Source organism: Sylvia atricapilla, chromosome 13 (assembly GCF_009819655.1).
Source record: "Sylvia atricapilla isolate bSylAtr1 chromosome 13, bSylAtr1.pri, whole genome shotgun sequence".
In the NCBI taxonomy this organism is placed as follows: Eukaryota; Metazoa; Chordata; class Aves; order Passeriformes; family Sylviidae; genus Sylvia; species Sylvia atricapilla.
In genome coordinates, this window is record NC_089152.1 from 5,594,319 (window position 1) to 5,606,618 (window position 12,300).

General features: G+C 39.7%; 1 protein-coding gene across 1 annotated transcript in view; it reads right to left on the reverse strand.

The window, feature by feature from the left end:
* The window catches only part of MCTP2 (multiple C2 and transmembrane domain containing 2), a 100,929-nt gene that overhangs the window by 19,751 nt on the left and 68,878 nt on the right, over nucleotides 1-12,300 (reverse strand). The window contains exon 17 of the mRNA XM_066328277.1: nucleotides 1,407-1,529. Within this exon, the coding sequence (XP_066184374.1) occupies nucleotides 1,407-1,529 (123 nt within the window). The remainder of the gene's footprint in view (nucleotides 1-1,406; nucleotides 1,530-12,300) is intronic.

The following is a 12,300-nucleotide window of genomic DNA, read 5'->3' on the forward strand; positions in this document are numbered from 1 at the left end:
GTGACAGAAAAAGAGCCAAATTCCTGATGGACTTTCCTTTAGTATTACCACAATTAGCTGTATTTTTAGAAATAGCCTTTCTGCAGTGTCCACCTAAGCGATGCTCTGCTCAGTTGTTCCGTCTTATGTGAGACTCTCCTCACCTGAAAATGCAACAAACTCCCCACAGGATGAGAGAAGGGTCTGGAAGGCACTCTCTGTGTATTTTTTTTCTGGGTAAGTTATTATTGTTATTATTTACTGCCTTTTGTATTAAAAACAAAAAACATCTGTTTGCCTGGGATTCTCCCACATGGGAAGTTCTGCTTTTCTTGATGAAATGAAGTAGTCACTGAAGAGACACAGTACCTTTCTGCATTATTCTGGACTTGGCTGAAACTGAAGAAAAGCATTTCTTTTACCATGTTTTCAAGTTAAGCCTCCCTTGGCCTGGATAATTCAACTTCTCCTGTTTTCTAAGAATCTTTGCACGTGGGAGTGGATGAAAACTAAACTAGGAGCAAATTTTCACACTAAAACTAACAAACCAGCCATTGACTTTTTTAATTCTAGGATATTATTCCCTTGTGCAAAATCCACTTGACTCATTCAGGTAAAGGTATTCTTCATGGCTACCAATGTCAATCATCTGTTTGTTAGAAGGAATCATTAAAAGTTAGAAGGAAGCTATCCTTTGATTTCCATTTCATTACTGTATTTATTTCACTTTTATAAACAGAATATTATGGACATTCATTAATTTACTCTCCCTTCCAGCTCTAATTACCGTTGTTATGGGAGTAAAGACAGTGGCCACAACCAAACAGCATTTCATACCCCAACAGGAGCACTTTTTCACACTTGGTTATTTCTGTATTTTAAACTTCAGTATTCTTGATTATTTATGTATTTAAAACTTTCTTTCTCAAGTTAAATACCAAAGGCTAAATTTCTGGAGGGGAAAAAACATTTGTCTTTTAAGAGCTGGGAGTGGGAAGGAGGAATAAAAGCTTCTTAAGACCTCAGATCACAGGACAAGCTTTAAAAGAACTACATTATCTTTTTGGATTCTATTGACTTTCCTCTTCTGTAAAACATGAATCATTAGTGTGTTGCAAAGTGTAATGGCAGGAGGGGAATGGCTTTTAAGAACTTGCTGCTTTGCAAATCTTTCTTAATTCAACTGAAAAACATTTGTAGTTATTTAGTAAGTGAAATCCTCCTCCTACCCACTCTTATCTTCTTCTCCTACTACTTGGAACAGTTTATTGCTTTAATTGAATAATGAAAATTGAGAGAATTGAGGGTTTTTTTCAGTAACTTTGAAATAGAAGTGCGACACAACCAGCTTAATGCCATTAAAACGCTTGATGCTTCACTCAGGGGCAAACTGGGGTTGCCAGAAATGTTACTGCCACTCTACTTGCCTGGGCATCCTGGGCATTATTGATCTTCCCTGTTTTGACGAGGGAGAAATTGTATGCAAAGAGCACCAGCAGAGCCAGGGGCACCATGTACAGCTCCACGGTCGAGATGGTGACCACAAATACCTGGGAGAATACAACAAGTGGTGAAGGAGAGACATGTAAGAAAAGCTGTCAGTCACTGTCTGCCCATTCACCCTTGAATCTCTGCTAACCTCATCCAGATTGTTATTATTTTGGCACAGAAATCTGTTCCCTCTGTCCTGTGTGAGCTCATTAGGCTGCTGCTCATTGGCCTCTCCTCACCTGTACCTGGGGAAGGAAAAAGCCACGAACATGAGGTCGGTCCAAAGGCTTTCTCCACTCCTTCCTGGGACGTCTCCAGCCTGAAAGCTTTTTGACCTTAGTGCTAGTGTACAACAGATGCACTTAAAGAGGTAAACCTGCTCCACTTCATCAAACCCGAACTTGCCAGTGGGTCATTCCCAGGCTAGGGAATAGAATTTTCCTCTTGTGCAACAGGAGCTCCCTTGTCACTGCACAGGGGATGATCAGCAAATGCATCTTCACCATTAATCCACCTATACTCTTGGCACAGCAGCACAGAGAAAGGACTGTCACCTTGCAGGAGGCAAGGTTTAAGTTGTATGTGACGCATTATTTGGAAAGGGATCCAGTCAGCCAAGTCTCCATTCTCATAGTCTTGCCGTTTTTCAGCACACCATATTCTGATTTCCCTGGTACTTTGGAGTTGCTTTTCCTAAAAACCAGTATGAGTCTGTGTGTTTGGATTGGTATCTGACAAAACTCACTAAAAGAAAAACCAGAAGCCAAACTGGAACAGCCAAACACACAAATAACACAATGGGCATCTAAAAAGCACATAGGATCTTTCAAAAAGAATGTATCAAGCTAAACTACAATCCCATCTTACAAGCATCAACAACACCTGAACAGACTGCAAACTTGGAAGAGTTGGCAATGCAAAGTTAATAAACTAAATCCAGAACTGCCATAAAATGTATGTTGTGATCCCATTTCCTTTTCTACTCATACATAGTGTTTCCAGAAGAACTGCCTAATGCTGGTAGCAACTTGAAGCTATTTTAAGCAATCTCCTTCAAAGACAAGGTACAAACACATTTTTCTGATTTTTCTTCCCCCAAAAGAAGCTTGTTAGATCAGAAACAACAATCACACTCTTAGAATAATACAGGTAAATGGAAATGAGTCAAACCCAGTAAGAGTATCTCAAACAACAACAAAGGGTAAGCTCTATGGGTGACGAGGAAGCTAAATCTCTACCTCCCCTCATCTTTGGCCTGCCAAATACTACACAGAAAGACAATGCTGGCAGTTGTAGAATGGGATATTTATGGCAATGTATTTTGTGTTATGGACCTGAAAGTGTAACCACACTGTGCCAAAGAAACACTTCCCATTGCATTCAGCAGTGTGAGAATTTACACCCCCACAAGACGGCAGCTGTTTTAACTTTTTAAACAAAAAGGCTAGTCTGACATCAGACAAACGGCCAGTTAATACCTACCATGGGCCAAACACAAACCAGGGGACAATGCCTGTATCCATAACCTTGCCCAAACAGCACTTGCATTTTCTGGATTGTACCTGATTTCATACTAGCTGTTGCTATGCAAGGAATTAGACTGTCATCCTGTTCTTGGCATCTGTTGGCCAGTAAAGCAATCTTTGAGATATATTCATTTATGAAATGGGCTGAAATCCAGGCAGTATATCCCCATGCTATTGATTTGCAGCACAGGAATGTGGAAGACGATTTGGTTTTGGGTTGCTTTTTTTTTTTCCCTTTTTGATCCTGTTTTTCAACATACTAAAAAATTAGAAGTGATAATGATTCACACAGCCACATTTAGTATGTAAGCAAGGCAACAGAAACACATGAATCCAGGCCAAAAAATTGGTACTTGATTTGTCTTACAGGAGTCTTGCAGATCTTATCTAATAAAACCTTCAATAATTTTGATATCCCAGGCTAAAACATCTCCCATAAAAGAAAAGTTTTAACCTGAACAAGCTCCTCTGAAGCTATTCCAACTCCCTTGGATGAATATATGCTTGTCTTTTAAGACAAAGTGAAGGTGATAACAGCTTCTGTCCTACCCTAAATGTCACGCCAAAGAACCAGGAACTGTTACTGTATGTATCTCTACAAATGAATCTTTCTCAGGTACACACAGATTAAAAAAAAAAGACATATAAAAATACATCTGATCCTTATGTAAATTCCTTTCACAGAAATTCCTATTTCCAGGTCAAAGCATTTGCTTCAACCCATGGGAGGGGGTTGCATTTGCACCACCTCCCTGGGGTTTGAGCAAACTCAGCCTTCTCCTGATGCAGCAAAAAGACCCCACCAGCAGCCAGCCAGGCAAAGTCCTACAAGGAGTCAATGAAGCTCTTGAAGAACCTCTATTCATTCACTCAATAGCAGGACTTGACCCAATTTTAGTGCATCTGTCACCATCCTATGTGAACATCACCCTGCTCGGCTGCAAGTGCAACACAACCTTGCAATCACAGGTCATTCAGGCAAGCTACGAAATCAAGACCTTGGTGATCTTAGATCTTACAGTACATTTTGTGTATTATTAAGTTTCAGACCTCAAAACAAAAACTTCAAAACTTAATTACAAAATCTCACTGTAGGCTCAATGGGTAGCTGAGGCATGCTGTCTCTTCCTTTCTAATGCTGACTGGTTAATCAGCTGCTGAGTTATAACTCAGACAGTGAAGCTTTGATAGAGCTCCCACATCCCCTTAACAAGAGCTGCTTTGCTGCTATTGCCACAGTACAGGGAACTTTCATTACTGTGACATGACACAGACACAAGACAAAATTGATTTAGCTATTCAGAAATTATTTAGCCTCGGAGGTATGGGAAATGATTGCTGTGAACATACAGTACATAATAAAAGTTCAGAGTGTGTTTATAGAGCGAATAGAAATATTTCCGTTCCTCTAACAGCCTTTTGAGTAGTTCTGCAGCATCAGTGCTCAAAGCAGATCCCAAGCAGGCCCATGCCCTGTTTTATCAACTTGCAGGCAGCTCCCTGACACTGACCACAGCACCAGCAGCCCAGTGACACAGATACCCACTCCCCAAATGACAAGGTCTTCAGCCATGCATGTTTTTACTCTCTCCTCAGTGATACTTTATGCCTGGGAGAAGGTCTTGAATTATGCTCCCTAAATTATTTTCTTATCAATATTTTTTTTTGCCAAAACTCAAGAATGTTTCAGCTGCTGATGTAAATAATGGCTAATGTAAGGAAGAGTATCTTCTTGATTTCTTGTTGTCCCCAGTCTGCCTTTTGCCTAATGCATAAACTAGCAAGGGAATCCATTAACAGGTTCAGATCACTTTCCCAGTGCCACAGAAGTCAGGGACACAAACCATGGCCCTGCTTCAAATGATCCAGTTTCAACAAACCATTTCTTTTTTAGAGTGTTTCTGGTTGTTAGACCAAGTTCTGTCAGACATAATCCATTACATAATTGATACTGTTTCTGCTAGGCTTCACACTGTGCACCAGAGAAGTTAAAAGCACAGCAGCCAATTTCTAAACCAAGAGTTAAAGTAGTAGAAACGAGTTTTTTACAGTACTCCTTTTAATGCAATTTGAGAGCACAAAAGCCTATTATAGAAGTGAGCACTTTAATTCACAGCATTCTAAAACAATGATGAAAATAGAAACAGGAATGGTATAGACCTATCTAGAGAGAAAGAAAGGAAAAAAAAAAAAGAGCTCTTGAAACTAATATTTAGACTAGAGCTGTACCTAAAAGACAACAGCAATATCACAGCCTTGGAGAAAGGACCACTTGATTTCAGCTGATTAATGTGCTGCTATTTCAAAGGGCCTAATAACTACAAGTTAAAGCTCTGGAGGTTTGGAAGCCGTTTCATCTGAAAATCATTGAAGAGGGGTCCAACTGTTCCTGTCAAGAAGCATGGAGTTTGAACAACCATGAGAGTGGCCCTTTTGACAGCAGTACAAAAGATGAGAGAAGGCAGTCTCAACTGAAAGTAAAAACAAACCCTTAGAAACACGTTTCAAATCTGGTTTTTCTGCCGCTCTGGTTCCAATTTAGCATCTGACTATTAAGACCAGATTTTAGACGGGTGTCTACTAAAATATGCCCATAAAACATTTGTCATCAGCAAACCCACAGTCATGGGATAGAACAGTTTTAAGAGGCTTAGAAACCTAGCGTAAGATAGGATTTTTTTGCGTCCTTTTTCTGCAGAGTAATTAAATTTTTTCTAAGTGTAAAATTAACAGGCTCTTTTTGACCTGACAAGTCTTTGTGGTGCAGTGAGAGATGCTGTGTTGTGTGACAGAATAACTCTTGGACAACAGCAAGTGATGGGAGGAGAGTGATACATTCCATCAGATGGAAGAAATAAAAGTGAAAGGAGATTAAATGCATGCGAGGAGCCCATGGTAAAAAGTTATTTTGTTGGCCAGGGTAGGCTCCAATGCTAATGAAATGCCTCATCAGCAGAGCTGTGAAAAATATTGTTTGAAGCTCCAAGTTTCAAAACCCACAATTTAACTGAACTCTAAACTTCTAACAGCTTCATCAAAAGTTTCCTTGAGATTTATAAACACATTCTGTGTAACTCGTGAAGGCAGGAGAAAAGCTTGGGCTGATGCTGCTGTGAACATCCATGTTTGGCTTTGAACTAAACTAAACCAAACCAAATCAGTGCATTTGATTTGAGACAGAAAGACCTGCTCCCCCTTATTTACAGGGCAGAAAAATTCTGCATTTTTAACTTATTTCTGAGCTACACAGTTTCAAGTTGCCATGTATGCACAGATAAACTCTATAAAAAATGAGAAATAAACTTTTAGAATGAATATTCAGGGTCGAATTCTCTGTTTTGGGGGATTTCTAAGCTTTTGTCCCTCTGCTTCAAACAAAATACAGGATATTAGCCAGTAACATAAGATACTGGCTCCCCAAAAGGGCACTCAAATCCCTTGGAGGCAATAAGCCTGTCGACAACAAATTATTTCTGACAGATACTTATTCCTGCCCTTAGACAGGGAGAGTATAAGAGTAGAGAGAACAAACACACTCACAGAGAGCAGTGCATTTGTGCATATGTGCATATATAGCTGTGCATATGGAGCCATCTCTACCAGATATGGGCAATATGGATGCAGGAAAACAGCAGCGCTGAGCTTCCACTGACAAAAATCAGGGTGCTTGGTGAGGGCCCAGCCTGATGGAAGTGCAGCAATGAGGCCTGGGCTCTTGGGCTGGCCTTGCATGAAATAATGAGAGTACTAAAAAAAAAGAAGTCATTAAAAAGAATGGAAATTATCTGAATACAGCCCTATCTCAAGGCATGACAAGAAAAGATTGAGGAAACCATGCAGCATGTATGCCCCACTAAAGATCCTCTTCCAAAGATGCATTCCAGAGTCGTTGTGACTGATGTTCTCCTTCCCACATCCACCTGATGCTCCCTCACCTCAGAGCTCTTATTGCGCTTCACAGCCGTGAAACTGGAGCTCGAGGAGGGTGAGCAGAGTCACTCCCTCATTGCAATGCAATAATGGAGAACGTGGCAGGAAGAGAAATTATACTTAAATAAACCAGCACTGGCAGCAGAAACATATTTACTTTAGATTCAATTTGTTTTCTGTGTCCCCGGCAGAAGAACGTGGAGCATCTCAACGGCGGCGCGGAACGTGCGCTGTATTGAACGGCAACGACCAAAATCAAAAATGACCTGAAGGAATACAGGGCTTTAAATATTTATGCCACATTACAAATTATCTCTGCATTGCTCCTCACACACCAGCATACAACTCAATAATTTTTTAAGGGTGTACCACAAGGCAAAAAAGCTCTCTGAAGCAAGTGTGAGCAGAACCAGAATCCAAAAAACAGACACAAAAAACCCACTTAAACATCCCAAAAGCCAAACCAAAGAATCAAACTGTGCCCCAAAACCCCTCAGTCTGCCTACTGTATGACTGCACAGAACCAAGCAGAAACAAAGGATATGTTTGCACAATTTCTTATCATATGCATCAACCTAATGGGTTTTTTCCTCAGGTAATGCTTTGGATAACAAACAACAACCCATGTTTGCCCAACCCAGTTGTCTGCAGAGGCCAAATGACACAAAGCCATGTCCTGCTGCCATATCCACATCCCAGCTCTTACCAACTGCATCTTGTTGGGTGAATGGTCCAGGATGAGCTCAAGAGGGAAAAGGGGGCCCCAACTTGTTGGGAGGTACCAAATTTGTGCTTGACAATTTACATCACATGTGAGGATTCAACAAGAAAAAGGAGTAAAAGAATAAAAGCCTGTGGAGGATGGGAAACTCTGATCAGCATGGTCAAAATTTTACCAAATATTCAAAAGCAAAAGAAAAAAAAACAATGTTCCCCTCGCCCAACAAAAAGAAGAGATGCAAACCCAACAAAAATAGTCCCAAAAACATGCAAAAAGCCTCATACTGTTTAAGTCAATATGTGTTAGGGCCTTTTTTGTCATTGCCTGATTTAGACTCTTCAGGGGGATCTCATTTTCTCTGCTGCTGGTAGGAAGTAGAGACTCATTTGTGTTTTAAATGAAAGCTGTGATTCATGTGCAATCACAGGACTCTTAAGAAATAGTGCTTTAAGAAGAAGCATGTTCTGCAAAAGTCGCAGAGAAATCAGAAGAGCTGACAATATTGCAATCTGTTCTCCACCATCCTCTTGGGACACTGCCGTCGGAAACTCCATCAGGGAAGGTTGGGAAGCTACACTCAAGGCTGCAAACACTTACAAAATGTCCCCACTCTGAGCCTGAATTGCTGTTGTCATTAACATGTTCAATGGATTTATCCCCTACTCACAACAATGCCTGGAATCAGAAAGAGATAACAACAAAACAAAAACTGAGCTAATTAAGAAGTGACAGTTTTCTTTTATTCTGATTATTTTCATTACATTAATGAGGTTACACAGCCTGGGAAAGTGGAACCAAGATCCACGGATATATTTCTGTAATGAGGAGGTCAGGGAAGAGGCGCTCAGTCCAAATTTATTTCACTCAACTCACCACTTGTAAAGTCTGTGTGGAAGTTAAGATCTCTGTACTGCATTCCAGCTATTTGATAATAATTACCTGGCACACTGGTCAGTGTGGATGATAATTTCCATAGTATCCAGGATGATAATGCCTGGGGGTGTCACCTCTGTTCTCTAAAATGTGCATTTAACCCCCAAAGCCAATGCCCATGTGTCTAGTGGGTGCCCCTGCCCAATTTTCTTGTGGTTCCTACTTTATCCCTAATCCCTCAAAGAGGTTAAAACAAAATCAGCTACAACACGAGTTTTGGGTTCTATATTTATGTATGTACAACAGTTTTAGAGTAAAAGATTTCAAATCCTTTTAGGCGGCAGACACTGAAGAAATAGCTGTTTGCCAACATGCTGACTGGTCTAATTTTTCCCTCATGCTTTTATCTAATGTATTTTGCATTTCCATTGCCAAGTAAAATACAGTTAAGACCCTCAAGCAATAAAGCTTAAAAAAAAAAAAAAAAAAAACCACAAAAACCCAACAACAACAAAAAAACACCCCAGATTTTTCTATGTTTTGGGGTAATCTTCTGGGAATGGGTTAGGGGAATAAATCTACATGCTATTTCTAAAGGGGTTACTATCACATACCAAGACCAGAGAAGATCCCAAAACAAATAGGGGGTGACATGCAAGAAAAAAAAAAATCTGTTGTTCTATATCATAGATGAATTAAATGGTGATTTTTAATTCTAATGTTTCAGTTTGTTTACCAGCAGGGCCATAGCTCTGGAATTATCCTCATACACAAAGTTAATCTATTTGCAGGGAAGACAGGCATCATGCAAGCTAAAAGCCTGATCTTATAGTAGATAATTCTTCTAAAAAACATCAGAAAAAAAGCATAATTTGTGCAATTTAAAAGAAGGCAAAAATGTAGGCAAATTTTATTTATTCTGGATAGGGCAAACACTTTAAGAGGGTCATGAAAAAAATTATCATTGGCTGAGCTGATAAATATCCACTTATTTGGAGATGTATTTGTTAACATTTTGAGAAACATTAGCAGCAAGAGACAGATGGTGACGTAATTGTTGAGCAGTGGAAGGAGTGGTGGTGAAAGTGCTCTTAAATTTGGGCTCTCAACTGGGTTCCAATTGGTAACGAATGGGAGTCTTAAATGATATGTTTAAACTACTTTAATGACTCCTCCTTCATGTTCATAGTGCAAATTAGAGCTGAATGAGTAAAGGAAAAAGGGCTCTCTAATAAAGCAAACGTTAAATTAGACTGTGTTCAGTGAGAATCACACATAAGGTTACTTCCCTGGTTTTTCCAGCTATGGCACTGGGTGGGGGAAAGAAAAAATCAAAAACCAGGTTTCTAGAAGCTGGCGGTAAATGAGGGATAGATGATTGTAACACCATTGGTTCAAAACTGCCTGGTACTCTCTTTTCCAAAACCTCCAGTCCTAAAAAAACCATTTCCAGACTGAAACAGAGCAAAGAAACAAACAAAACAAAACAAAACAAAACAAAAATCCCAAACCAACAAACCCGACCACAAACCCAGAAATCTAAAAACACATCTAAAGCACATATAAAGCAGTGAGAGGATATCCTTTCAGCCAAAGAATTCCAGATTATTTATTCTCTGTCCTTAAGGTGCACTTGAGATTCCCCAACACAGTCCCATGCCAGAGCCCAGAAAATCTCTTCATCTGCCTGGGATAGATTTCCCACAGTGAAGAGGAGAAATGTAGCTCATAACTGAAGCCCAGCTCTCTCCACACCTGACACACACCCAGGACACCAGGAACAGTGTGACTGCACACCACTTAAACAATTGCAGCAGGTTCATCATCTGCAGTGTGACAAAATTGCTGCATTACAGAACAAATGCATGGAGCTGACTGAGGCTCACTGTAATTATACCCTGGATATGTTACCATTGTAAGCTAACAGCAGTGACACACAAAAACACCCCCTGTATATTGACAGCATGACTGTGTAATAGAGATTTTCCACTAGCAGACCTGTAGTATCTTGCTTTCAAAATCACAGAATAATCTTAAAAAAATATAAAATAAAATAAAAAAAAAATTGCAAGACTCCTGCAATTTCAGGCAGCTGTTCAGGTAAAACTAAAGCGAGAAGATTGTTTATTTTAATAAAGCTATTATATGTGCAACTCCAAATTAGGAATGGCAGGAGACTGGGGGATGCCTAAACCATCACCACCTGTTTGCCCTGAAAATCAATTAAAGTCACACTATCACAGCAATCCCTTCCTAGCTAATAAAAGTTATACAGCTTCAACATGCAGCTTTAGGTGCTTTGTGGGAATGTGCCTGAAATCTAAATCCTGAGTCTCACATTACTTCAACACTAAATGCAACTCCGAACCACTGTAAAACTTGCTTTTTTGGGGTTAGAGAAGGTGTTAAGCGAAAAGTGATCCCAAAATACTGTTTTGATGCAGTGGATTGAACTAATAATCAGTAAATTCTAACAATTCAGCCAAGAACATTATATAGAGTTTGAAGTAGGAGAAAACTGAAGTCCTTTATGACACATGCCTGTTCAACATATTCTGTGCTGCAGAACAGATCCAACTTTACAAGTTGAAAGCAAGGGCAGTAGAGACATCCCAAGTGTTTTAGTAATTAAACGAATATGCATAATGAACCATATGCCCAAAGGGCCTGTTCTTCATGTGGGCCAGATTTTTGTTTGAATTTTTAATTTTTATATACAGATGAAACATTTCATGTAATATAGCAACAGTGCAAAGGAACATGCTATGCAGGAAGGGAAGGAGGAACTACCCATCTGAGAACGATCAGAATACACTTGATGAATTCTGCTCCTCAATTTCCGATTCAGAGCCAAGAGGGCTTTAAAAAAAAAAAGAAAGAAAGAAAAAAAAACCTCTTTTCTCCTTTGAACAGCTGTATTACTCATCTGCTCAGAGTCTAGAAAAGAAGCATTGAATATATGTATATTTATATAGGTCATATTTATACATTTATGTGTGAAATGGATTCGATACACCAACACATTTAGATGCTGCAAGACTAGCAAAAACACAGACAGTATCAAACTGAAAAGCTCCTGATCCACCAGAAAAAATAACTACAGGATGGCTCTCTGTTCAGCAGGACCTGTCAGATTGTGTGAGCTGCAGTGAAACAGGACACACTCACGTCTGTCTGTGAAACAGGAACGAGCATTTTGAAAAAGATGGGTCAAATTCCAGAATTTTAAGTATTAAGTATTATCAATTAAGTATTGTAATTCCTGTTACAGTAATGTTACCCTACTGTGAACGTGAGGATACCACAGCCTTGTTGCAGAAATATCAAATCTCCCAAGTTCTCCCGGGGTGAAGCCGTGCTTCTCCTTTCTCAGTAACATTTACCTTTTTTTCCATCCTTTGCCCTCAAAGTACTTTCCAAGCAAAAGCAGCATCCTTTGCAAACATAAGCTATTTCAAAAATCTAGACTGCCAAATAATCAACTGGTTCTTTTAAGTGGCTCTGATCTACTGGGCAAATTTCTATTTTGCTTCAAAACACCAGTGACAGGGGTCAGGTACTTGTCAGTGTGGACATTCTGGTTCAGAAGCAGAAAAAAACTTTCCCTTTACACCAGCTGAGTAAATTTTTGTTTCAAGCTTTACGAACCAAGAGAACTCAAATGCTGATTGGACTTAGTGAGGGAGAGGAAAATTTTGGGAGTAAATGGCAGAGCTCCTCACAGTAGCTGAGGTGTGGCACTGCCCTGGGATAAACAAGCTGTGGCTGTGAGTGCCAGAC